Source organism: Pagrus major, chromosome 21 (genome assembly GCF_040436345.1).
Source record: "Pagrus major chromosome 21, Pma_NU_1.0".
NCBI lineage: Eukaryota > Metazoa > Chordata > Actinopteri > Spariformes > Sparidae > Pagrus > Pagrus major.
Window position 1 is genome coordinate 13,535,355 of NC_133235.1, and position 27,833 is coordinate 13,563,187.

General features: G+C 40.1%; 1 protein-coding gene across 1 annotated transcript in view; it reads left to right on the forward strand.

Moving 5' to 3' along the window:
- Positions 1–707: 707 nt before the first annotated feature.
- The window catches only part of pik3r2 (phosphoinositide-3-kinase, regulatory subunit 2 (beta)), a 35,149-nt gene continuing 8,023 nt past the window's right edge, over positions 708–27,833 (forward strand). The window contains exons 1-12 of the mRNA XM_073490859.1: positions 708–886; positions 9,170–10,060; positions 20,111–20,203; positions 23,032–23,106; positions 23,651–23,797; positions 25,545–25,755; positions 25,895–25,980; positions 26,240–26,342; positions 26,567–26,665; positions 26,876–27,056; positions 27,219–27,338; positions 27,530–27,672. Coding sequence (XP_073346960.1) covers positions 9,742–10,060; positions 20,111–20,203; positions 23,032–23,106; positions 23,651–23,797; positions 25,545–25,755; positions 25,895–25,980; positions 26,240–26,342; positions 26,567–26,665; positions 26,876–27,056; positions 27,219–27,338; positions 27,530–27,672 — 1,577 coding nt within the window. The 5' untranslated portion in view covers positions 708–886; positions 9,170–9,741. The remainder of the gene's footprint in view (positions 887–9,169; positions 10,061–20,110; positions 20,204–23,031; positions 23,107–23,650; positions 23,798–25,544; positions 25,756–25,894; positions 25,981–26,239; positions 26,343–26,566; positions 26,666–26,875; positions 27,057–27,218; positions 27,339–27,529; positions 27,673–27,833) is intronic.

Consider the following 27,833-nt stretch of genomic DNA (forward strand, 5'->3'; position numbering starts at 1 on the left):
GATATGTGACGCGGTGATCGATATGCTCCTGCTCCTCTGACATTGCTATGCTGAATGATGTTTCCTGCAGTGATTTAATATACGACACTATCGTTTTGTTTTCTCAAGATCTCAAATTAATTATATTGTTTTCTTGGGAAAACAAAGTTTCGTTATCTCGAGATCTCGAGAAAATTATCCCGTTATCTCGGGAAAACGGAGGAAATAAAATGTATGAATGCATGGCCCTTTAGGACTTCCGTAAAATATCAAATGTTGTCTTGATTTTTTTTCTCTTTTTTGCATTTAATGGCATATTAAATTATGTACTGGATCAATGACTGATTTATTTTTCATTTTGGCAGTTTCAGTCCTCCATACCAAACCAGTCACAGAGACAGAGGTGTAAGTAGAGAAATGTTGAATCTTTTTTAAAATACTCAATGATGTCTCTGTAACCCAACATGGGATCAGACTGTTCCAGTTGAACAGCACTTTAAGGTATAAGGTTGGGGGGAAAAGCAGCCTTACAGCTTAACATTGTCCGGTTCATATTTCCATGATGGGCCGAGGCCACTCGGTGACCCCTCACTAATCGTTCGGGCTTTTCCGCTCGGCCTCGTCCCTCTCCGCGCTCTTCACATTAGTTCCCACGCACTCTCCTTCCCTGCGCCGTGCTGAGCTGGAAAATGGCTGTGTAGGGGAGCAGGGAGTCATGAACGGGAGAAGAAAGAAAGAGCGAGAGAAAGAAGGCGAAGCAATAAGTGAACACATGGTTTGCTGAGAAGTTAAATGCACCTCGAGAAGATATCGTCCGCAGATACGGCGCTACACGGACCCTGCCTGCCACAGCGAAGTGTTTAAAGCGCCGCAGCCAAAAGTGAGAAGAGTCAAGAAATATCCGCGGGTGAGTTTTTCCAAGTTATTGCACATTTCCAGTACAGCTCGGCGGCAGCGGCCACTGTACTGGAAAATGGTGGAAGCGCTGCAAGTGTGCTCAGCGCACCCAACTTCATGCTGCTGACTTGAGCCCTGTATTTAAAGTTTGACATCAGATTTTTGACGTGTTTGTCGTGTTTTTTAAGCTAACTTTTAAATGCAGCAGTTAGCTGACTTCATGTTGCATGATGTCGACAGCAGCAGTAGACGTGTATGAAAACGCTGAGCCCGTTAAGTTGGTGAAGCGTTAGCTCGGTGTTTATTTTATGAAGTTGCTTTAGGGTGTGTTTATATTCTTGTTTTTGAGTTCATAGCTTATTCTTGATAAGCCCTGATAGTGCGGCAGCTTCAGGAGGACTTTTAAACTGAGCTAGTAGCTCTCCAAGTTGTCAAATACTGCTGAATTCAAACCTCCAACTTCACTGTTGTGGTTTGTTTAAGCTAAATGCTGAAATTCAAATGTTTTTAAATGTTGACTCACTTGAAAAAAATGTACCACGAGACTAAAACACAACAAATAAGCCAAACTCCGCAGTGTGAAACATAGTACACTGTATGTTACACTATAATAGTGCCTTTACATTGACTGCATGAGGCCATGCATTGTGGAGGCCCTACATAGCTGCAGGCCTGACATGATGTGTGTGTTACATCCCTGGTTTGAGGATCTGGCATGCATCTAGTTGGAGTTAATGGAAATTGTACCACTTGTGTAATAAAAAACAAGCCACTCAACTGTGTGGAGACCCCCTCCTCGCCCTCCTCTCTGGCTCTCTTGTAATTACTGAATCCAGCATTATCCAACCAAATGTCAATCCTCCATTACACTGATTTATCAATGTGAAGTATGACTTGTGGCAAAGCCTTCATTCTTCTTCTAAATGTCTTCAAATGCTCCGATTGTCTCTCAGGGCTCGTTTCTGTTCAAACTTCCAAAAGAAGTGGAGCTTCTCAAAATGCCAAGTGTCACTTCTCAGAGGGGCAGAATGAATGCTAACTTCAACTTTCAGCAGACGCAGTACAGCTGTGGTTATTTTTGTTATATGTCCTTCAGCTGGGGGACCCAGTTAAACTGAAACGGTGTTATTTGATCAAAATAGCAACAGAATACGGCTTTAAGGACAGTTTTTAGACGAAGCTGCACTGGAAAATGCTGCAGGTCCTGACTTTGGAGTCGCACCTAAAAACACTAAAACATCTGATAGTTAACAAAAGTACTGGAAACAACACATTTAGTTTGAATCTAATGGTCACATGCAGGGTTGTAACTGTATGAGATTTTCACGGTATGATAACATCTCTGAAAATATCATGGTTTCACTGTATCACGGTATTACATAATTATTGTAATGATTATTATTATTATTATTTTTAATTAGAACAACCATTAAAGGAATTAAAAACAGTTTTTGTGGTTGAACAAATGTGTTATTATAATATCACAAATCATTTTGTCCCGACAGACATGACACTTGATAGATAATTGAAATCTCTATATATTATTAAAAACACCAATATGTTAGAATTCAATACTGTATAAGAGCAAATTTCCACGGTATGATAATTTTCAGGTTTCATACTACAGTATACCTTGAAACTGCTATATCACTGCGACCCTAGTCACGTGTAATCCACTTTTTAGAAACTTCTGTCAAGGATGCGACCAAAAGCAGTGAGGTGTCTGACTTATTGTAAATTCATTTGGTCTTAGAATAATTGGAAAAATGAGTTCCCAGCTGGCAAAATTCTTGTAAAACGCCTCAAATTGGAACAACAGCTCGGAAACTCATCGAAGATTTTGTTATGTGACTTGCCAAGAAACATGGCGGATGAAAGTAAATGTTGATGGTTAGAAAACTTTTTATTAAGTCACTTATTACATATACATTTTTTGCTCGCATGTAGCCTAATTTGTAACATGATGTTAGGTTGTAACAATTATTTTCTGGCCTAGGTTACCTAAAAAAGTTAGTTATTAGTGTTAACTCTGATAATACGTAAGGTAAAGCAATATTCTAGTGGTTTTAGGGATTGTACTGGTGCAGCAACTGGAACCAAATAATTTTGTAATATAAAGCTTCCAACTTCAAACAGCTGTCAACATGTTGTTTAAGCGCTCGGAGCAATACAATACAACACAAATTCTTTGTAGCATCAACACTGTTAGATGACTTAGAAGGAGCCATCCAAGGAGCATGTGAATGCAGAGTTATTGACGTTTTCCCTCTGCTTGTTCCAATGACCTAGGAATAATAATTTGTTCATAAAAAAAAGAAAATTCAGTATCAAACTGTCAAGTGACAGACTGATAGCCAGATAAATTAATTGACACATTAATTGGCACCACTTCAGTTATATCGCTTCATCACCAACCAAGTAAAACCAGTTCCCTGTTAATCTCTCTGTATCACACTGGAGGCCACTGTATGTTACCTTCATGTTGAGACAAAATAGTTATGGGGGATTTTGAGCGCAGTTTTATGCATTTATAAATGACTTTTTAGGGGTAAATGTGTGTTGGCTTTTATAACCAAGAGAAATGCAGTTATCTGGGTGGAAGAAACAAGTCTGACACTTACTAATCACGTACTACATGATAACTACGCAGCAAAAAAGGCCTGTGGTATTTTCAACTGGTGCAGACTTTGCAGGCTTATCAGATTTTCTATGTTGCAGTCAAAAATGTTTAATAGTGTGATAGCATTTTAAGTCAGCCAAGGCATCTTATATCTTCTGATAAATACAGCGAGTCCTCTTTAACTGCAGAGCCTTGTGGTATATTTGACTTTTCAGAACAGTGCCGTCTCAGTGCTACATAATTTTTGTAGCAGATGTTTCTATTTAGCCAAGTGAGCTTTTCAGCTTCATTAACGACAGATAGAATTCAGGTGAACACAACCTAAATCATAAAATGCCTAAGCCCCCATTTTAGGCTGAAAAATAAGTCCTCACAAGCTCCTGTGTTGTTGGCTTGTCCTCCCTGCCTGTGGCGCGGTAGATTTTTCAGTTCCATGTGGACAGATGGCCCGAGGCCAGGCTGCATGCGTGGTGGCTCTGTAGTCAGCTCCTCACCAGCAGGGCCGTAAAGGGCCAACACATAACACAAACTCTAACTTTAACTGTGTGTCCATGTTAACGTCTGACTTTTGTACAATGCACCTGTTTGTCTCTGTGAAAGTCATATAAGGACAACAGAGAACTGAAGCCTTTTTCTTTTTTTTCGTTTTCGTTTTTTTAAAACTCTGAGTTAATGTCAAAAGCCAATGTTTACCTTTTATAGAAAGTGTACAGGCTGAGACTAGAATCATAAACCCATGAACCAATCAGCTCTTTTGGAAATAATCAAACAACCGTAGGGTGAACTGCTGCTGACATTTGGATTGGATTTACCAACCCATGTTTCTCGTAACTTTCGAAGAAAGTGAGTTCACGTAATTATACGCTGACCTACATACATGTGCTGTCGACGAAAGTCGGGAATTATGATGTGGTAGATTGAAAAGGGAATGATGATGTATGATACCCTCAGGTCTACAGAGAAACTTGTTCACCTGCATTCGTAGCTGATAGCTTGGTGATAGATTGAGAGTAGAAATGAATTACAGCTCATACATAACATAAGGTTTCTATTATGGTGATAATGTGATATACTATATATAGAACTGGACTGATAAATTGGCCAGGCTGATATTAAGTTGTTGCTGATGCTTTATCAATGTATGCATCCCCTGAGCTACAATAAATTGCAGTACAGAAATCGCAAACTTAGTTTGAGAAAATTTGGTAATTGCCTATCAAGTATAATAACAATGTCACTGTTACATAATTTTTCCACCAGAGAGTGCTGACAAGTTCATTTTTACACTGTCAGTCACAGTTATTATAAATATGAGCCCAACCAATAAATTGGTTGGCTGATATTATTGGCCAATATTGGCGTATCACAGATATATTGATATCGTCTTATATGTTGTCGGATATGTGCTGGTATAAAAACTGTTTTTTAGAGATTATAATGCAGAAAAAGATGCTTGGGTTGATTTAATAGCAACATTTTTGGAATCATTGCAAAAGAATGTGAGCGTATCGGCTGGATATTTTTTACTCCCTAAAATTGGTGTCGGCATCATCCCAAAAAATGTGTATTGGTCGAGCTCTATTAAAAATAATCTACGAGATCCCCATCAGGATTGTTTGTTTATGTCATGTGTTTATAAAGCCTAAGTTTAATTTTATATATTTGTATCAATAATTGCCTCTAGTATTGGTGGGGCTAAACTGGGGTGTGCTATCTGATGATTTTAAATCATCATCAATCTTGATGATGATTTACTACAACATGATGAATTATATCAATATTGCATTATAAAATTATGTGCTATGTACCAGAAGATTTTATCCATATCATCCACTCCTAACATGTAGTAACAGTAATACTCTATACCTAAAAAAAACAGTACAGTGTAGGGTTGTTTGATTTATCCTTTTGAAAATTGATTTATCTACTAGTTATTGTTTGAATTAAATGTAAGGCTCATACGATATCAGAAAATAGAGAAAAAATGTCCAATTTATGATTCTCAGAGTCCATGGTGACGTCCTCCAATGGTTGGTCTGACAAACAGTCCAAAACCCAGAGATATTTATTTACAAAGATATAAACAAGCAAAAGCAGGAATCACATTGGAGAAGCTGGAATCATAAAAAGTTTTACATTTTTGCTTAAAAAACAACTAATTAATTAACTGAACTAATTAATCAATTTGAAACGTACTTGCAGTTTATATTTCCACCAATCAATAAATCTGTTGATTGACTAATTGTTCCAACTATTTATCAGTGCTGGTCTTTTTATGTATAAATGAATAACTAATTTTCACATTAATATTAAAAGACCAACATTACAAAAATCTTTTAGTCAAAAAATATTAGAAAGATATGATTAGACATAAAGGTATTGCTGGTCTATAAGCCATGTCTGTCGCTCTTATTTCACTCACTGTGTTAGTGATGCTCTGAATAGCTTATTTGCCATTTTACATTATGCATACTGGTGTATAATGAACAGGTCAGAGCTCCACTGGCTGACTAAACACATCAAGAGTCATTTGATGTCTGCAGACAGCAGAAGAAAATCTAGATGCCATTTTGAGTTCAGTCTAGGTCTCACTTTACCCCTCAGTTAAAGAACATGTCTGTGAGATAAATAACAAATAAGTAGAAAATTAGAAGAAAATGACTTGCATGTTTTCAAATCACTGTGCTATGTTATAATGCACAGTTCTTTACCAAATACTCCATTACGTTACTGATATACCAGCACTTTTGGAGTGATTTTTGTCCTGGATTCTTACTGTCCCTGATTTTCCTTTTTTTCTTTCACATTTCTCTTCATCTCAAGTGAAAAAAAAACAAATATCATCTCCTCTCATCTCATTGCACGACTTCAACATGACTCATGGAATTCTCTCCAATCACACGCAGCCCTCAGTGTTTCCATGTTGTTTGTTTTTCATCATTATCCTGTTGCAGCTTCATTTGCTTTAAATCATCACGTCATCAAAGACGATGAGCAATCATTAAGGTTGCAAAGATGGAAAAGGTCGAGTGTGATGTGAAAAGGTGGAGTTGTTTGGGTCAGATGTTTGATCACTGCCTAGATACATTTTCTAATATTAGAACATTTCCTTGATTTGTCCGGCTTCTCTGCTGACTGGTGAGCACATGGCCAGAGCAGCAGCCAATCAGAGTGCGGGATTAGCTTTCCCTCTCTCTAGCAACAGTGAGTTACTTGCTGCCTATTCATTAATTATTTTCCTGTGGTCTCCCTCAGCCGTTTGGACTCTGCTGATAGCAAAGTGCTCCGTCTCTGAGTCTCACTCTGTTTTTTTTCCCCGCTCTCTGTCGCTCTGCTCTGACTGAATAAAAAGTCTTTAAAAAAGGATGGATCCAGTGACGCTGATTTTGCCTGCTGCTGCTGCTACCCTGAACTGTGAGCTACTACAACACTATCAGACCAGGACTGTAACAGAGATGACTCTTCTCTCACCTCGTACGACTTTTTCTGCTCTGGAACTAAATAATAAAGAAGGATTACTGAGTGAGGGCGCTCCCTGCGCACTGCTTTTTCTTTCACTTGGTCTTCATCTTGTTTTTACCTCTTTTATGCAGCAGCGCTCTGGCTATAAACAAATACAACAAGGCAACTGGAGAAACGACTGGACTTTTTCGCCCGCTGAGGATGGGGGGGGGGGGGGGGGGGGGGGGGGGTTGTTGTCAGTTGGAGGCAAGACTCTGTGTGTGTTTGGGGTGGGGGGGGTGAAGAGCAGGTGGAGAGAGGAGGGAGGGAGAGGGAGTTTAGGGTTGGGGGGGTGGGGGGTGGGGGGGTTATGGTGGTGTGAGGATTGCGGGCTGTGGTTGGGTATGCCAGTGCCACGTGTCTAGCCTGGCACCTCTTGCTTCTCGACTCGAAGGATGTTGGACCGAGAGTCTGGCTGAGCCTGTCCGGCTTCTCTCTGAACCAAAAGTGGGGTGAGTGTTGCACTCTGCTGCATCCTGTTATCACCATAACTCTTAAACCTTTATTTAAAAAGATGATATTCTTACTCACGAAGGTTTGCAGGGAATGTGCGTTCGCTTTCCGAATGTCGTGGGGGGAGAGAGGATAATCTAGACTAAGGTTCAAAGCATGCACTTTGGCATTCAAAGATGCAAAACGAAGGTTTAGGTTTATTTTTTTAATGCTCTCAGCTAGTTTTATCGAAGCGTCTGCAATGCATCACTCAAAATATTTTCCATTCACGAACGTTTATGAAATGATTGCACAACATCGGGCCTCGCAAACCAGGCCTATGGTTATTTGGATTTGGACGTTTTGGGAAATCGCCCCAAATAGCTCCTTCCTCCTGGCATACAAGACCAAAACTTCCATCCACCGTCCAGTCCCTTTCACCCTCCCTCTGTACCTGCTTCATCTCCTCACTGACATCCTTTCATCCCGTCCGGAGAGGTTAACAGGACCATTGTCCTTGGTTGGTCCAGAGACCACAGATGTAGTACTTAATCTGGAAACCCTAATCTCTCCTTCTTCCTCGCTGTCTGTCTCATCTCTCACTATAGTTGCCATTTTGAATTTAAACTTTGTACCATTTGAATTTTTATTGTCCAATTCAAATCTCAAATGGCCAAAAAAGATTCATGATTTTTCCATATTCTGCGATTAATATTATAATCTAGTGTTTTCAACCCTCGGAAATTAGGATTTTCCAAAGTAAGTGTCTGATTAATTCAATTAAATTGGTTCACTAGAACCATTTATACTGATACAATCCAGCCTTTTGAAACGGTTATATTGCTGTTTTACGGTAATAACGGTTGTGCTTGGCATTTATTGGGCCTTGCAATATCAGAGAATATTTGTTATGGGTCCATGAGTGACCTTTTTGCTTTGTATACGTACTATGATACGATTAAATAAAAAGAGTGTGATATTTTGCATTGAAACATCTCTTTTTAAGTGTTTTTGTCTGATATTGTGCCGGGCTTTGGTTGCTCAGTTGACTCTCCATTCAGTATTCTCATCTGGAATGGACTTGGTACAGTATGATTTAGCAATTTTGACAGAATGAAGCCGAAAATATTTCTGAGGCAACACAGAGCTGCCTTTTTTCTCTGCTACGGAGAGGGAACTGTTGCAAAGGGTTCTGCATGTTTCAGAAAATTCTGGTTGCCCTACAGCCGTGGTGCAGGTCTTAGTTTCTTTTGCATGAAAATGTTTTCTTCGCCATTTTGCATACATTTCTTTTGCATCTTCCTGCTAATCTCACATGTTGTTGTGCAACTTGAAGGGACGTTTATTTCACAGTGAAACTTCTTGTTCCTGTGGAGACTGTGATGCGTCAGTTTGGGCTGTGAGTGTGTGAATGTAGAGTGGAGGGAATGGAGGCTCCTGTCCAGGGACCCAGTCTGCTGTTGGTCATGACGCAGTAGCATCATCCGATCTCTCTGTCCTAACCGAAGCCTGCACAAATGCATGGAGCTGCCGCAGTTCGCCATTTTCATGCACCGCTTTAAGCTTCGATTCACATAGATGTGTACCGCTTTACTTCGTGCTATTTATCGAATAGAAACGCGTTTATTGACGGTTAATTCTTATTTTTCATGATTACGTTTTTTCATTTTTGTTATTTTTGAGAATAATTTCAACTCTTTTTTCCCTTTCTTCTTTTTTTTGGGTTTCTATGTCATGTAGGTCGGTCATAATCCCTGTCCAGAACATGTGGGAGCCTGAGAGAACCGAAGAGGATTAGAGACCTTCCCACTCTGCCTCTCATCCTCCAATCAGACCACTTCGTTTGACCGTGGGGAGCCAACGACGCCGGGCCCTCGACTGGCGAAATATTTTACCAGGCTGCTACAGTAGCACCCAGCCAGCAGGTTTCTCGCTGCTTGAAAGAGCATGTTGCCAACGCTCTCCCTCTGCTCCATCATCTGGCTCAACCGGGGTATTAAGCTGAGGAAAGTGCACCAATCCACCAACACTGGTCAGGTCTGAAGCAGCTGCCACTGCAGACATTACAGCAGCAGAACGTGACCTTATCGACTTTTCAAAATGCTTCTAAGCTTCGGGTGACTGCCCCTCCTCCCCTCGTCCCCCTGACCCCCTGAGCCACCGTACCAACACCAGACTTTAGTGACTCAACAGCCTTTTTGGTTTCTGAGGAGGATTTCTGAACCGCCGAATCCTGTTGTTGCAGTGGGACTCGGGCTGCAACATCTGATCCTCTGTTCGGCGGCCATTTTGATTTTTGCCTCACTAACAAAATGGCGACGGAAGGTTTTCAGTACCTCGCCCTCTACGCATTTACCAAGGACCAGGAAGAAGACTTAGACCTGCAGCCTGGAGACCTTCTGACCGTCAGCAAGGCCTCTCTGCTGTCCATGGAGAACTACCAGGAGGGCTGTGCGGAGCATCCCGAGCGCCTCGGCTGGCTCCTCGGCTACAACGAGCGCACCAAACAGAGAGGCGACTTCCCCGGGACGTACGTCGAGTACGTGGGCGCTGTCAAGATGGCACTCCCATCAAGTCAACCCAGGTCCCAGCGACCCCTTCCTGCTGCTCCTCGACCGGAGTTGTCTCAAGGTAAGAGACTTTTCTATATATATTACACTCTGTCACGTGGTGTAGCTGAACAGTAATATTTTGTTGAGAGTAATGATCCGCTTGTAGCACAATACAATTTTATTTCTCAAATTGACAGTGGAGCATTTTGTTATTGCAGCGTCCTGTCTGTATGTCATTGTAAAGCAGGCACTTCAAGATATACAAGTTTAACTCTTCTACATCAGAAACTAACGTAAGAATTTGTTTATCTGTCTGCAATTTCGATATTATTTTTCTTTGGAGCTTTTTCTGCTCTGTTGAAATTTATAACTGACTAGACGTACTACTTACGTGCTGAATTTTATCTTGTTCGTAAGCTCCAGGTATGCAGAAAGCTTCCACATAGAAACAAGCTAGATAACAGTTAACTCAAGCTAATTTATATCACTATTTGTGCTTTTAAGGGTTTAGATCTTCCTTGGTTTGTCTTTCTGCTTGTGGGGAAGTGTGATTTTTGCAATCAGGACACAGTTTATGTAGAGGACAAGACTATCAACAAATGCTTGAATGCAAAAAACACAAAAAACAGATGTTCACTGTTAGTTGGTGTAGTTGCTGGTCAACCACCTCAGGAGTTTTGATTGGGCTTTCACATTTGGCAGTGACCTCAAGCTGACCCTTTAATCTATACTTAAAACACGTCATAAGCCTTACCTCTTTGGAAGCACAGCTAACCAAACTCTCTGCTGAATAATAAAAGGCTAATCCATCTACTTACTGGACTCTCCTGTACAGGTCTGGCATTGATTGTGTCTGTCTGTGTGGTCCCTTTTACATTCAATGTGAACATGTGTATTCTACGGAGTCCGAGCTGCATCTCTGGGCTTATCTGCACAAAAATGCTCGCCTCTCCTTCGCTGTGACTTGTCATTGACCCCACTCAACCATGAGTAAAGGATTGCACAGGCAGGAGAGGCTAATAGTACTGTTCTCACCTGTTACTAGATATTTGAGAGCATTGTCTGGCATTAAAATTGACAGCTGCTTTGAAAAATATTCATGTTTTATTAGATCTGTTTTTATTTTGTGCAAATTGAGAGTTATCTAACATTTCGGGAAATGCAGTGTTACATATTTTAGAAGTGCTGTTCTTTCACACCTCTCTTTACTCCTGTGACTTTGGGAAAGTATGAACACATTATTATTCATAATGGTAAGCGCCTACTTTCAGCTGTAACAGTGTCTAACTCAAACATACACTTGGCATGAATTGGTCGACCTTCACAAGCTCAACTTCAAGTAAAAACTTTGGTTTGTTGAGTTCATCCATTTCCATCGTTTTCTCCTCATTTGCATTCTCTTGCTTTTGGCTTCAGCTAGTTAATTTATTACTTCCTTGTATGGGATGCCAGAGAAAAAGGTGCACAGGGCCAAAATAAATAAATAAAAGTTTTTATTTCATTCTGCATATGAAACCGTGCATTCCTCCTCTGTCAAAAGCTGTACTCTCTGTTTTTCCCCTGTGCTTTTTTATGACAGATGGGATAAGTACCACTCTGAGCACGTAGGCTGTGAACTCTGAATTACCTCTGGCTGAGCCAATTGGCTATTCAACGTGTACGACTAAGTACACTGGGCCTCAATCAAATTCATTAGTTTAGTTTCTGCAATTTTTTTCTGACAAGTCCTTAAAAACAGAGAATATCATAGCTGCAGCACTCATGTCCAGTATTCATTTCAAATGTGATTCATGAATGCAAATAAAAAGATAAAAAGCTGAGAGGGAGGGGATGTATTAGTGAATGCGGCATGAACTTTCTCCAGCAGACGCAGGTGAGGAGGACAACAGTATCCTCGCAGTTTGACAGACAGTGAGACAAACCAGTTGGGCAGCAGGCGTTTGTGTCTGTGATGTGGAGCGACAGGGGCAGGAGAACAGAGTGAAACCTTGAGAGAGGGGGTGAGAGGGGGGCAGGGCAGAGGCTGAAGGAAGGATACCTTGGCTTAGCACCAAAAGTGCATTGTAGATTAGAAATGGTCAAGCCCAAATTTTACAAATATCATCTTCATTCCCTGAAGGCACAGAGGCCCTGGACATCGTGTGAATAGAGCTATTGTTAGTGTGGCCCATTTACTATTCGCAGGGATTGTAACATTTGGCATCGAGGGGCAGCAGAGCAGGCCTGGTGGTTGGGAAGGTCGACCAAGTTACAGGTTTAGTTCCAGCGTCTGTCCTTTTACATGCAGCTGAACTTATAAGGAAACTGACTGAAAGCAATTCTAAACTACAGTTTTAAAACAGAGCTTTTTTTTAAAATGAAAAATTTAGAGCAGTCAGTTTTTGTGCACATAAGAAAACATATTATTGGGGGAAATATGGAAGCAAATTACTTTCCTTATATGTCCTGCAGTAACATAGTCACCATAAAACACGTTTACATGCAGCTGGTCAGTTATCAGATTTCTGCACAGCCCTCGATCACTGTGAGCAAAATTTCAGCTTTTGAAAACTGAAATATTTTAAATGTATCTGTTGTCTTCAATGTTTTGATTTTTGATTGTCGAGTGAACTGAGAAAGTTGCTTTCACGTGTACAAGATGACTTATTTAGAGTTTAACCTCAGTTTTTCACATTTGGATTTAATCATCTTGAATACAGTTGCAATCAGTATATTTTTACTTGACTCCACACTGTGGCTGCATGTCTTTGTCATGCAAATGTACACGTGTAAAACTCTCAATATAAACCCAGTTAGGTGTACACATTGCCAAAAACATCAGGTTTGTGTAGCAGAAATCTGCAGGGCTTTTCTTAATCCCTTACCCAGATTAAGGAAACCAGGTCTCTCATTAGCATTTAGGAAATCAGGTTACTGCAGAAGGCAGTACAACCGGCTAACAACCCTGCTGCCTAAAGTACCAGTGTTTTTAAGCAGGCGAAATGCAAAACGAGGATTTCTTGTTCGCCAAAAGATGCAAATGGCTCAGCTTTTCTTTCTTTCTAAAATGACATGAGGAGAGGATTCTGGGTTGGCCGATGACGTCATACTTGTGTGAATATTTGTACAAGATGGACTGCAATAATGCACCCCCGTTCTACTGATGCAGCATGCATTTTGATGTTGTGTGCATTGGAAATGAAATGCATTTTGTTCTGGACTGAAGCAGTTTTTTTTATGTTTTCTTTTGGTGTTGTTTCAGCATTGAAACAAGACATGCTTACAATACAACAATATTGTTACCACTTTGAAAAAGAGTCTGCTAGAATGGATTTCGGCTAGCAACCTAGTGATACGCTGTGCGGTACACTTTTTGAGACAAATTAGCAGTAAAAATCAGGTTCATTCCTCAGATACGAAGGCAAAACATTTCTCAACATGCAGCAGAAATAATTCTACAAACCCAGAGAGTTTTTTTTTCTCTTTCCCTCCTTTCTTTCTCTCCTCTCCCTGGCCTCACTTTAACTGCCTGCTGAAGTGAACCATGGCTTGGCATTTTTGCAAACTCCTCCCTTCGTACCCCCCTCCCCCTCCCTCCTTTTTGCAGCCTCTCTCCCTGATTCACATACACGTCTGATACTGTCTCTGGGCAGCTATAAACCATGTTAGCGGGACCAGTTCTCAGAAAGGAGAGGCCTCCACTCACTCTCCGCTCCCTGCGCCTTACCAGGAAAACACTTTCAAAGAACGCACGGAGGGGGTGGCAGAGGGGCTGAGACAGTAGAGAAAGTGAATGGGAAAGATATGGAGAGGCTGGAAAGGGAGGGAGACGGAGGCTACATTTTAAGCCAAGGCCGCCCTGTCCAACTGCAAATATAGGAACCAGCTGTATTTGGTTTCTCTTCTGACTGTTGTATTATTCTCCTGGAGTTTAGTAGAGTTAGCATGTTACAGTTTGCAGAGCTATAGAAAATGTTATTTTCTGGAGCATGTTCAGACTAGAAATGAAAACTCATTTAGGCGTAAAGTTATCTTACTAAAAGATAAACTGCTTTAGCAAGGTACATTTTGTACTGGTTCCTACTTTAGGCAGCAGTGAAATAAAATCAAAATTTTTGTTTGTTGTTACAGAATGTTCCCATGAGGCGTCCAGATATTTTCCATCAGTAATGATACAAACACTAAACAGATTATCAAACAAATTATACCATAAAGTATGGTCTGTTCTCTTCTTCTGAGGGCCAAATCTCTAACTTTTTGAACGTGTAAGCATTAGTGAGCTCAAAACTTTTCATTTACTGGATGTATTAAGGCAAGGCTACTCTTCACACAAACTGGTTTGTAAAAAAATATCCCAAATCTCAGACAATTTGTAGGCTCATGTCACGATAACGATATATATTGTATATATTGCACAGTCCTTGTCTATCAATTAACTTTGTTGTCCAAAATTACAGCAGTGCACTGAAACAGTAAACTTCACTGGGAATTTAAAAATGATAAACTGCACCAATTATGCCGGTTTTGACACGGCACCAACACCAACAGATTTGCACACTAGACTCTGCTGGACAGTTGAAATAGCCGGAGGGGCGACACATTGATGAAATGCCCACTTCTGGTTTACAGGTGGTCAAAAACCAAGCAAAATGAGATCACCTTAGATTTCAATCAAACACACAATATACTGTACATACAAGAAATGACCTCACAACTGTATACATGTTCCAGTGAACCAACAAATCACTCAGACATCCTGTAGTCAGCTGAGTGAGCACGGAAATATAATTTTGTTATTAACACTAAAAGACAAACTTTTTCTCCATGATAACATGAGCTCGGTGTTACTGGGGACCTTTTTTTGCATAAAGTGGTAACATTTATTTGCACATTTTGTATATGTTAATATTCATGAACTACATGGTATTGTCCTGTATTTCTATTTAACCTTTAACATAAAAATCTCTACATTTGTTGCATGAAACACGACTCAATCAGCCTGTTATTACAGGTATTTTGCACATTTCTGCAATAATATTTCATCTTAGTAGCGCCTGTAGACCTGCAACATCAGATCCAGTGCCGTGTCAAGATCACATGTCTTCGACATGGTTGCAGGAGCTCACTTGTACACGTGCAGCTTTGAAGCATGTTGTGACAGAGGAATGGATGGTGTGCGATGCCATGATGCATTGCCTGTCCACATGGTTGTTATGCACTGAGGACATATAGCAGTGAAACCTGACCAGCAGCATATACACGCTGTTACACACCTTGTGTGAGCCAGACACCAACTGGCCTTGTCACCACTGTGCATAAGAAACACACGCTTAGAGTAACCGGCACGGTTTGAGTGTTTTTTATTCTCATTTGTTAATCAAGGTAGATTTAAAAAAATAGAATAAAGTTTCAGTGAAAATGGACAGATTTGTATTAGTCTGTAAGTTAGTCTTTGGTGTTTGTTAATAATTTAGCAGCCAATCATTTTGGTAAACTGAACTAGGAAAAGCTGTGAATTTTATCCCTCTGGGTCTTCACTTACATGGGAATAGAAAAGTGTTGAAAGTCTGCAGACATTCATTTGATTACCGGTGCAAATAGAAGTTTGACAATTTTGATCTTCACGCAGGATTCAGTTGCTTGCCAGTTAATTTGAAAGTACTCCAAAAACCTGGCAATTTCAAGCTAAAGTGCTATACAATAGTCACTAGGAAATATTCAAAGATTATTTGAACATTGAACATTGACGGCTGTAGTAATCTTTGTATGTTTCTGCTGTTTTTATTTACTGTAGCATATTAGTGGCACAGGCTTTTACTAACCTTGTGTGGAAAAGACTGTGCTACACACGTTTTACCAGAGCCTGGTAATAATTAATGCTATTCTACCAAGGCCTGTAGATGTCGCATTATTTCCAGGTGCCAGTCAAAACAAGGGGAAAAAAACAATGGAAAAGGTAGTTATTCAGACAAAGCCATGGTTGCATGAACCATTTGAATTTTTCTAATTCAGTGACTATTCTAATATATAAAAAATCCCTACTTGAGCTAAGATTGTTTCGTCAAACCTTTTGTTTTTGTAAAGCACAAGTGGAATCCTTGACCATGCCCCACACAAAACCATTCAATTAGGTCCTCTGAGGTATGTGAAAACTCTCCTTATTGTTTCACAAACCCTCAACATAGTCATGTCATATCCATATTTTTTAAAGTAGCCTTTATTGGGATCACCATGGTTATGGTACAGCAAGAATATTATTTTTTGGGCAGTAACTTGTAGCTCTGCTGTGTGGTCTTGATTTTTTTAGCACTAGTGGCCTAAAATTTGAATTAGACAGTGTTATGCCAAATCAAAAAAGAATGAAATCCACAGTTTCTACCATGTAACAAATGATAATAGATAGTACGAGTAGTGGTTGCTGAATTTAATACTTCACTCATAATCTCAGTAGTGTTCAATAACACTTTATTCAACACAAATCCAAGGTGTCGGAGTGTTGGGGAGGAAATTCCAGAGGTTTTAAATTTGAGCAGTGAAATACTGTGAATGAATTTGTGCTGTAACATTGCACTTCAGTTTCTCACACAGAGCTCAGAGAGGGAGAATGCAGCAGAGCCAGCTATGTATTACATAAGCATACTGATGCAAAAGATACAGACCAAATATTCTGCTTCACATAGCTTTGCCTCATCCAGTCTGCGAGCGAGTCAGCCCAAACACACAAAGACAGGATCTGCAACATTCGTCCAACCATCACAGTTCCAGCTTCATGTGTAGATAGCACACATCACTCAGTTTAATCATGATTTACTTGCTGTATTGACTTTATCAAAGCTCTTCTGAAGAAAAGCTGCAAACACAGTCACAAGATCTTGTTTTTAAACTCTCTCACAATGAATGCATGCATAACATAGACTTAAACGGCCTCAAATGCACCAGTGGAGGAACCAAACCCCTCTCTCTGTCATGCTTCTCTCTCTTTATCTCTCCCTTTGGCTACATCTCAGGGCATGTCAAGTCATATGCCTGTCTCCAGTGTGCAGTCTGCCAAGGAAGTGGTTCTAATTGACTAACGAGTTGCTGTTACTTTATGTGCCTTTCTCTCTTTTTCCATACCTTTCCAAAACCCTGACATGACTCCCGGGCTACAGCTGCTTTTGCAGGGAAAAAAATAAGAAAAAAGACTCCTTCTTTGCACGAAAGTCAAAGTTTTTTTCTTCTTTTCCTTTTCGGGTGAGGAGAAATGCACAGGGTAATAAAGTGTTTATGTTTGTTTGCATGTAGAAGTGAGAAAGTTTCTTCCTCTTGGGGAAAATATGGCAATCCATTTTTCCTTCCTAGTCCCCTCCCAAACTATTAGAGTACATTAATTTTGTGTTTTATTGCCCATATTTGTACTTATTTCCCTGTTTCATTTGATTTTCCCTGTTTTATTGCCTGCAGCCTGCTTAAACACAACTGTATATGAGCTCCATGGGGATTGGCTTTTGCTCTACTGAATAATTAATACATTCTGCTTTCCAAAGTAATAGCATTTATATCTTGCTGCGTCTGTATTTTATGACAATCCAGTCTTACTTAGACAGAGCATATTAATTCTGACACGACTAAAATGAAGGCATGGAATTAAATGAACTGGTCTGAAAGTGTTCACCATTGTACATTGTCATGGCATTTTATGATACATGAACTGACGAAAACAAGCAACTAAACAACAAAAAATCTGTTCAGTGGTTTGTGGAGATTATTCTCACAAGAGAAATGACAGTTTGGACAGATTGGTCTAATGCGTAAAATTACCAATCTTTATGTTTGCCTGAAACCTGGAAGTATGAATTATGAGTCTTTTCTGTTACTAGCACAGGCGGATGATATATGACTTTGCTGTAGAGCCGCTAAACCTCTCAAGGTGTGTCCAAACTACCGGTGACAAAGCAACAGTCCACAGGTAATTTTAAATGGATGCTGGCGATATGATGCCACAACAGATGCTTGACGCTTGTCGCTGAGTGACGACATGACGCACTTCGAATCAAAGTTGAGCTGGTTTAAACTTTCAGCAGAGACTTGGTCACAGTGTAGCTGGCCATGCTTGGTCATTTTGAAACTTTGTTGCTTGTAGTGGAAACAGGTAGGGGACAATTAAAAAACATTGAACATTGAATTTTCATTATCGTGTTAAACATGAAAAAAAAAGATAATTGTGAATATTCTCACAGGAATGACTTGAAAAAGTTGTCCAGCTCGCTGACATACAGTCCTGTATTGGTTTCCTGATTTATTTTGAGTATCCTAAGCCTGACACTATGGCTTGTACATTGTATCCCCCCCCAAAAAAATTAAGTCGGATGTGTGGAAATACTACAGAATCCAGAGTGAAAAAATGACAGGGAGACAAGATTACCACCATTTATTTATCCTTTATTTATACAGGAAGATCTTTTAATTTATGGTTACTTATTTAAGATTCTTGTATTGTTTTTCACTAAGAAAAGATGTGTGTCCTAAGTATTGTAGTGCTAATCATATTCTCCAGATGTAAGAGAACATGCCTGTTTGATACAGACACCAACAAAAATCACATCACTTCATAATCATTTCCTTTGAGTCATATAAATCTTTTATAATTCACAGATAAAATATGCGATACTGCCAGTAGGAGAGCAAGAGCAGAAGTAGCCCATATGAGTTGTTTTAGAAGGCAATGACATGTCTTGATGTTTAATTTGTGGTTGTAATTTTGTGCTAACACGAATGTAAAAACTGTCCTACACACTGAAGAGAGAGACTGTGATGAGAGGAGAGTGGGGGAGGGGCCTGCCATCCAAAATGGCCAACAGGGATAAAGAAGAGGCAGAGGTCTGTCTGTGTGCTCGCTAGAGATCTGGAGACGCTGCCAGGCAAAGTTTCCATGTTTAACTGGCAGGCATGGAGACAGAGAGAGAGAGAAAGACAGAGAGACGGTGAGAGTGAGAGATGAAGAAAGGGGAAAAAAAGGAGAAAGATTGCATTAAAACTTCAGTAAAAGAGGCCAAAACAGAGAAAAAGAAAGAGAAAGAACAAGAGAGAAAGTCCAGCAGGAGCAAGAATGCAAGAGAGCAAAGGACAGAGAGGGCGAGAGACATCCAAAGAAACTGAGAACAAGAACCAGAGAGAGAGAGGGGAACGGAATGTGCTGACGCGGCGTTTCTTGTCTGAACTCCCCAAATTAATAATCAGCAGCGGTTTAGCCGAGCCGTGCCAGGAACAGGAGCCTACTGCCAAGCCCCCGGCCAGGCCAGGCCCTCCCTGCTCCCACCGTTACCCCCACCCCTCACCACCGCCCCCTACCCCTCAACCCCCAGCTCGCAGCCCTGCTCCGGGGCCGAATAGGAGGCGCTGCCTGCCTGCCTGTTCGGGCCGGGCCGGGCCTGGCACACTGCCACAGGGCTTTTGCTTGTTCAGGAGTTTTGATTAAATCCTTTATTGTGCTCCACTCACGCAAAGAGCTAAGGCGAAACACCGAGCAGGACGGAGCGGAGGGGAGGAGAGAAAGCGAGAGGGGAGAAAAGAAAAGGGAAAAAAAGAGAGGGAGGGGAGGGGAGGGAGGGAAATGGGATCTCTTTTTTTCCCTCCTGCTTTCTCCTTTCTCTTTCTCTCGAACTGAAAAGATGTTTGATTTAGTCTATGGGGAGTTGTAAAGTAGATAAAGTTTTTTTGCTCGCCATCAGCAGTCTGTTTTATTTTTTTGGAGCCTTTTTTTATTTTCACTCGTCTGAATAAAAGCTCCTTTCATTCTTTTGTGCGTTTACTAAATTGTTCTGGTTTTATTATCATATATCTCATCAGCTAGACTTCCAGACTACAAGCTGCCCCACTGACATGCATCACAAGCTTCAAGTTTTCTCTGTGTATTAAGTGTAAAATACTTTCTAACTGCTGCTGCTCTTTTGCTAAAACAGGTGTACTTCTTGCCAAATGGACACTAAAATCCACCTTATCATATTTTATCATGTTCCTTGTGGATTTTATATACACTCACAACATTATACACGCTCTATATCTCCAACTGCTCCCAGTTAACTGCGCCCTTGTCAGTGCTGCAGCACCCCCGTGGCCTTTCAGAGGCTTTGTGCCAGAAGTGTAACAGTGATTTGTGTTGTTGTTTCAGCTGTTTCTGTGCCGGACCTGAGCGAGCAGTTCACACCGCCGGAGACGGCTCCCCCAGCCCTCGTCAGCCTGATCCAAGCCATAGAGAAAAGAGGTATATCCGTGTCAACCGGCCAACACATTCTTCTGCTGTCTGTCTCGCCTCCCCGTCTTTCCGTCTACGTGCGACTGTCTCCCTCCTGCCATCTGCCTCTCGCTCTCATGTGCCAGCATTTTCACAAAGTGTAGAAGTATAGATATCCAGTCGGGCAGTCATATAGATGTAGAAGTGCACACACAGTAACGTCCCAGCTGCTTCGTGACTTGATGAAGATTTTGTACATTGAAGTTAATGTGGTTTAAGTCAGAACTGTTCACATCGACCACACTGAGAGTCCTTCACAGTGGGTTTGATTCACACTATGTTATTAACAAATAGAGCTCAGTGGGATTCCATTCACAGCTTTGCCTCTTTTTTTTCTGTCTTCCTTTTTGTATATTGCTGTCTGTCTCTCACTCTCTAACACACACACACACACACACACACATACACACAAAGGGCTGCAACAACTTTTGGAATTTTTGCTTTAAAAATGACTGAAACTATTAATTGATTATCATAATATTTGCTTATCAATTTTCTGTGGAGCAACAAACCAATTAAATGACTAATTGTTTCTATACATATGCACACATTTGTGTTGTCATGATACTGGAATTTCTAACTTTGATACAATACCTTTAAAAAATACTGATACCGCCCAAAAATTGACAGAAGATTGCAGGCATTAAATTGAAGACTTTTAGTAAAAGAAAAATATAGAGTAGAGTATTGAGTATTGAAACTGTTTCAAATATTCAGAATCAATATGTATTGTTACTTCAATATAATTGACAACACTGGCATATATAGACATTGTGTACTACACACAGAGTTTGTATCTAGTATAAAACAATATATCATTATATATACCATTTTATGCAGACACTTATGTAATACATATGCTGACTTGAGAATGACAACAAATAAACCTCTCAAAGAGAAAGCAAAATTTATTTTATTTTATTTTATTTATTTCCAAGCATTTCCAGTAACTATCTCACCACCAATCTATCAATTTTTTTGCAGTTGTGAGTAGTTTCTCCAAATCTGTTGTGGATTGCATTGTGGGACATATCTGAACAGCACACTAAAAAAACACAAGAGTTTTATGTATGCATACAGACTTTTTCAAGTCAATTCATACTAAAAACCTGATCAGAATTATCTTGTTGTTTGGAACTGAGATACATCTTAAGCTTTTTCATGAAGTGCAGTGATAAAAGTGAGTCCAGGTAAAAGCCACAAATAAAATCTGCAAAGGAAGAAATCAAGTAGAAGTAAAGCAGACGAGTTTTGAAGAGTAAATTTGGAACATTTTAGATGTGACTCTCCTGGAATCTACTAGAAGGACGACAGAAGGTTCGTCTCGAATGTAAATAATATAATGAAGCAGTAATATTGAATTACTTCCCAGTGTCGGATGCACACACACTCTGACTGCATGGTGTGGTTTTCACAACTACCTGAGAGACTGGTGAGTCTCAAGGAATTGCCTCCTAGATGCAAGTTGTCTAGACCCAGTGGTCCTAAATGTTTTTTTTCAAGCCTGGGACCCAAAAGTGAAATGTAGTCATTCAGAGTTAAATGTGTTAGGAATATTTTCAGGGGATGTGTGTGAAATCTTTCGCCGTCTCATGGAACAGTCTTTCCAACAAGGTTTAGAGTGGTATTTTAGTATGCTGAAAAGTTTCTTCTTGATCACAACAAACCATAACATTAACCTTCAAATTAGTTTTCTTCGTTTCCCCTTAACATTAAATAGTCAGAAAACTAACTTTACCCTTAGTGCCTGAACAAACAAAGATTCTCGATTTGGGGTTTTGTGCTGTCTGTCACTAAATTAAACACATACTTTCCACGAAGAAAGGAACAAACAAAATGAAACACTTCACACTGGAACATGTGTTGACTTTGATCTTGTAAATATTGCTTGTAAAAAAAAACAAGAAAAACAATTGAAGGATCAACTCTCCCCCATTTGATTGATCACCTCTCGGATGTGCTGTCAGATGTGAAACTGGAATGAAAGCAGCACACATATGAAAGTGCTGTATCGCAGGCAACTGGACTTGTTTCAGTTTCACCTCTCATCCACCTGGCATTTATCTCAGTATTTCCAAAAGAAATGGTTTAACCATGTGCTTTGTCATACACAAGCTGTTCTCTCAGACTGACATTGATGAGCTTGAAATAAAATGTCTGTATTATCTACCATGTTTTGCTTGTCTTTTACATTGAATTGGATTATGTAGTCCAAGTCAGGCAGTCGTATAGTCATCCCCCACATTAGACTCCGCTTCTGGTTGCAATGCGTGACTCTCATATGCATTTCCATTTCTCTTTTCTGCTGTGCTCTTCGTCACTGTGTGTTCTTTTTTCTTATTTGGCTAGATTTTACGTTAGTGTAGTACAGCTTAATCTGCAGATTATTTCCACAGTTAATCAATCTATCACTGATTTGTTGTCTAATGTCTAAATTTGTGACAAACACTCATCACAATTTAGCAGAGCCCAAAGTGGCATCTTCAATTTGTTCAGCCAACAGTTCAAGACTCTTGAAAAAAAATTACTAAACCAATTAATCAATAATCAAAGTAGCTGGTCCTTTTAAATTTCTTTTGATGACTAATCATTGCAGCTCTCTTTTGAAAATCTACCTAATGAGTCAGAGGGACAAACGGGGAAATGATTTTTGTCATGTTACCAAAACAACTCTGAACTCTAGTCCGCAATTCTAAATATTTCTTTCAAACGACTAATAGATTAATCCAATTATTATTGCAGGTTTACAGCTCAGTGGCATTAACCTTTACTCAACAGCTGTTTTTTGTCTTTCTCAGGTCTCGACTCCAAGAACTTGTACAGGACAGCTGATTCCTCAGGTTCAGAAAGCCCAGTCTACACCCTGTGCTCAGGTGAGTTAGTCTAAGTCAGAGTATCTACATTTTAATCCTTATTTAGTTGTTTTTTGCATAACATATATTATGATGTGTATTTGTGTTAACATTGCAATAGAGCTAGAGTAATTAGTTTATTACAGATTTGCAAAAATCAGAGTATGTATGTTGGAGAAAATTGCAGTACAGAAATGCCAAACTGGGTTTGAGATCACTTAAAAGCAGTGTCAGTAGTTTGTCCTCCAGAGAGCGCTGACACGTTAAATTTTCAACTGTAACATATCCTGCTTATTATGTGTCTTGCTTATTTTTTTTATCTAAGGTATATTCATTTTCTAAGCAATGCTCTCCACATTTCATAAGGTTACATTAGATCTTTTTTACATCAGTGGAAGCAGTCATCTCCTGTTGGACATCTCACTGGCCTCTTTAAGACTGGGAGAGATTCAACACTCACAGATTAAACTGTTCACGTTCAGGTGTCATTGTGGTTGAGAGTGGTGGGTTTTTCTCTTGTCATAAATTGTCTTTAAATGTCTTTGTGTATGTCTCTTGGCTCCAGAGAGTGATCAGAAAGATGTGGGTCCCCTGTCTGAGTGTGTCCTACGCTACCTGAGAGACCTCCCATCACCCGTCATCCCTGCCTGTATCTACCCTCACCTTCAAACGGCTGTCACACTGCAGCAGCAGATCCTACAGCAGTCAGCAGGTGGGTCGTCCACTAAACACCAGTTTTTTTAATTAGGGAAAATTGGTCATTAAAGTGTCATCTTTAATGTAGCTAGTTACTGTAGTGGCTTGTTGATGGAGGTTTTGGGAGATCACAAACTCTGTACATTACTGCCCACCATTTTCCTGTGCACATCTTTATTATTTTTACATTACCTTGCAGCCTTTCAAGGGGTTTTCGGTTTATGATGTTACAGTATGAAAACCAACTTCAACTTCACCAAAAGCATATTTGCAAGGGACTAGTATCACCAGGGAACTGCATGATGTTCTGGATGTGATGTCCAGCTCTAACATCAACTTACAGAAGCAAAGCATCTGTCCTTCAGCAGCCACATTAATGATATAGTTTAGCGATGGTTTGCCTACTTTCTGCATGTGTTATGAGCATCAATACACATTTGCTTCTCACTTAGGTCAAGTAAAAGATGCATAGTGGTTGTACATGAATATGACAACCTTTAGTTGCTCCTAACCTTTTCTGTCATTATCTTTAACCGTCAATACAGCTCAATCTCATAACACAGCTTTTGACTGCTGTTAAACATATTATGAGCCGCAATCAAATTTCTTACTTCTTTGATTGTCTGACAGAAGGAAACATGGCACTGAAATTATCATGTGGTCTCAGTGTGTGGCGAAATGTGGTAGGAAAATCAATCAATCCTCGAATTCAAACAGTAAAGGGACATGGAGTGTGTCACAAGAACATGGACACATCAACTACATTACCTTACGACCAAATCATAACTTTTGCAAAAAAAAAATAAAAATTAAAGCGATTACATGTTTTCTGTCATGGATAATTCATCTCAAGCGAGATTCAAGTCCCTGCAAGATGATGTTACTTAAAAAATAAATTTTAAGCATGAACTCAAACCAGTGGCGCCTGGCACTTTTGAAAAATATGCATTTATCAATCTACAAACCCATGGTATGCTGTGGGAAATGGTCTGCAGTAATGCAAAGCACACACAATTTGCAGTTAATGGGCTTAAACATATAAAACCACCAGTATGGTCCTTTGAAAGTCCAACCAAAGTTATTTTACGCTAAATCTCTACTCTATGTTTTTCTGACTGCGCTAGGTCTAATAGTATAATATAATATGTAGAAAATAACACTTACTAACAATAATTCTTCAATTTAGCTCATCTGTGCTTGGAAGGGGTGAAATAATCTCATCCTGTTGGTTTAAGAAAACGTTTTTTGGCTCATTAGTAGAAAAATTTGTGATTTTATGCAGTGAAGACAAAGAAGATTTTGTTTCTCAGAAAAACGAGCTGCATGTTGCTGATGTTGTGTCAGTGGATAGAAAGGCACCTTTCATAGTTTCAATAACTTTAATTTAAGTAAAATAATTGCATGAGGCCTACTCTGAGGCTTATTTGCAGCTGATCGAGGTCAGTCGCATGTCAATGATGAGAAAATAGGGTGAGGGTGTCGGGTGAGGATGAGCTCACTGAGGTATGCCAGAAATGCTCCAGCTGATTCTCCTCTGCACAAAGGGACACCATGATTTAATTTCAGATAGATGCTTGAGGTATTCACAGAAACATGCACTGACCCCCTTTCTCTGTTGATTATGCATTGGACTTTCAGATGCAGACTAATTTAGCATCATTTTCTTATCTTTAATATCTGGACTCTCCTCCAACTCTCCTCGTGTGGTTAAATGGTATCAGTAGTTTATGTCCTCTTCATGTTTATTTGAATACCTCCTCTAGATGGCGCAGTCGCTGGAAGCCATGACAGAGAGGTGAGCCTGGTCCTGGAGAGCTCCACCACCGTCCCTCTTCATCACCGTCTCACCCTGCAGTTCCTCCTGACACACCTGTCCAAGGTCACCCAGGCCCAGGCCAGCAACGGCCTGGACACACACACATTGGGACAAATATTTGGACCGTTGCTGATACAGACAGGCCCGTCGACCTTGTGGTATGTTTGCTTGATGGCTGGTTGGTTGTGAAGTTGAAGAATTGTGCATCTTCTGTGAAGCGTTAGGCTAGGCTAACATGTCAAATTGGGAGTCTCAGCTATGTGTTAACATAGTGTCATTGAACTGATTGATTTGCAGGTTGCCTTTGGATGAGGAGTTCCCTGCTCTTGTGGTGGAGAGGCTGCTGATAGAAAGAACTGTAGAGCAAGACCTCACTCCTCCAGGTAAGTTATTCTTAGTAAGGCTGAACCTTGTTTATGTTATAGTATAGTATTTTTATATGCAGTATAATGTTGGTTTTGTGGGCTTTAATACACTATAAGGTATTTGTGTTATTCTTCCTAAAACTTTCTCAGACTTGTAGCAATGGTTTTAGCAGTTTCCAAGGAGTTTGTGTGTTAAGTGACTGTTCGTATCCCTTCCGTTATTGCCAAATGCTTACAATGGAGATCTTTGTGTGTTTATGTTTGTGTCTGTTTCCAGTTCTTCCAGCAAAGCCAGTTAAGTCAAAAATGGCACCATCAGCCATGACGGACACGAGCGGCCTGCTGAACGATGCTGAGTGGTACTGGGGAGAAATCTCCAGGTAAATTATGAAAATAGATTATTACTGTTGAATTAGAGTTAATTCTGTGGTTTAATTTATTTTAAAGTATTGGATAAAAGTGTAGACGGCAGTAAATGAGGATCATTGTGTTCAATACCAATCCACTTTACATCAGACAGCATCTTATCTTATTATTATGTTATATTGCAGCTGGTCACAGTTAGTGTTCATGAAGTAAATGCTACATGTCATCATATTTGCAGAGAGGAGGTGAATGAGAAGCTGCGAGACACTCCAGATGGCACCTTTCTGGTCCGAGATGCCTCCAGTAAGCTGGAGGGCGAGTACACTCTCACCCTCAGGTAAAGCAACACTTCTAGTTTAAGGTTTTTTTGTCTGCAGTATTGACAGACTGTCTCCCACACCACATTTGAATCAACTGAATAGTACTATAGACATAAAAAAAAAGAAAAAGTGACATTTAATAGTAGCAAACTAGACCTTTTCTTCATGTAATTACAGCTAAACATCCTCTGATTTTCTTGTCTTTTCTCGTTTGTCTCCCTCTGCAGGAAAGGGGGGAACAACAAGCTAATAAAGATTTACCACAGAGATGGGAGGTACGGCTTCTCTGAGCCTCTTACCTTCCTGACTGTAGTAGAGCTCATCCATCACTACCGCCACGAGTCTCTGGCCCAATACAACGCCAAACTGGACACCAAGCTTCTGTACCCTGTTTCCAAATACCAACAGGTTGGTGATGCAGTTTGTTGATTGTTGAGTGATTGACATCATAAACTTTATATCGTCACATTCAACTACAAGATAAATCCCTCTGCAAGCGTCCTTTGTTTCATTGTTTTATTCATCAAAGTTGTGTTTTTTTTGCTCTTATCTGCATTTTGCATGGCTCAGCTGGTGAAGGAGAACAGTATAGAGGAAGTGGGAGAGCAGCTGAAGGTATATCATGAGCAGTACCAGGAGAAGAGCCGCGAGTACGACTCCCTGTATGAGGAGTACACACGCACCTCACAGGTACAACACAGGGACCCATTTAAGTTACCCAAATATTAGTAAGACAGTATGCATCCACCCATCTGTTACCTTACAAGAGTGTCTTGACCAGAGTTTTAACAACAGATATGGGTGATATCATTAGCTAAAGATAAAATGATATTGAACAAAACATTAAATGGACAGTCACAGTCTGTCCCTCTTTTCCACAGGAGCTGCAGATGAAACGCACAGCCATCGAGGCCTTCAATGAGACCATCAAGATCTTCGAGGAGCAGTGTGAGACTCAGGAGCGCTACAGCAGAGAGTCTCTGGAACGATTCCAACGGGAGGGCAACGAAAAAGAGATTCAAAAGTAAAATTACATTTTTGTACTTGATATTCTTAAAAAATCCTGGTTTAATTCAACTGCAAAAGCAAGACAGTGTCACTTTAAAGCAGTGAGATGAAACGGATTAATTCAATTTCTTTCACCAACCTCACTTAAGACATTCGTAGACCTAATTTTGTCATTCT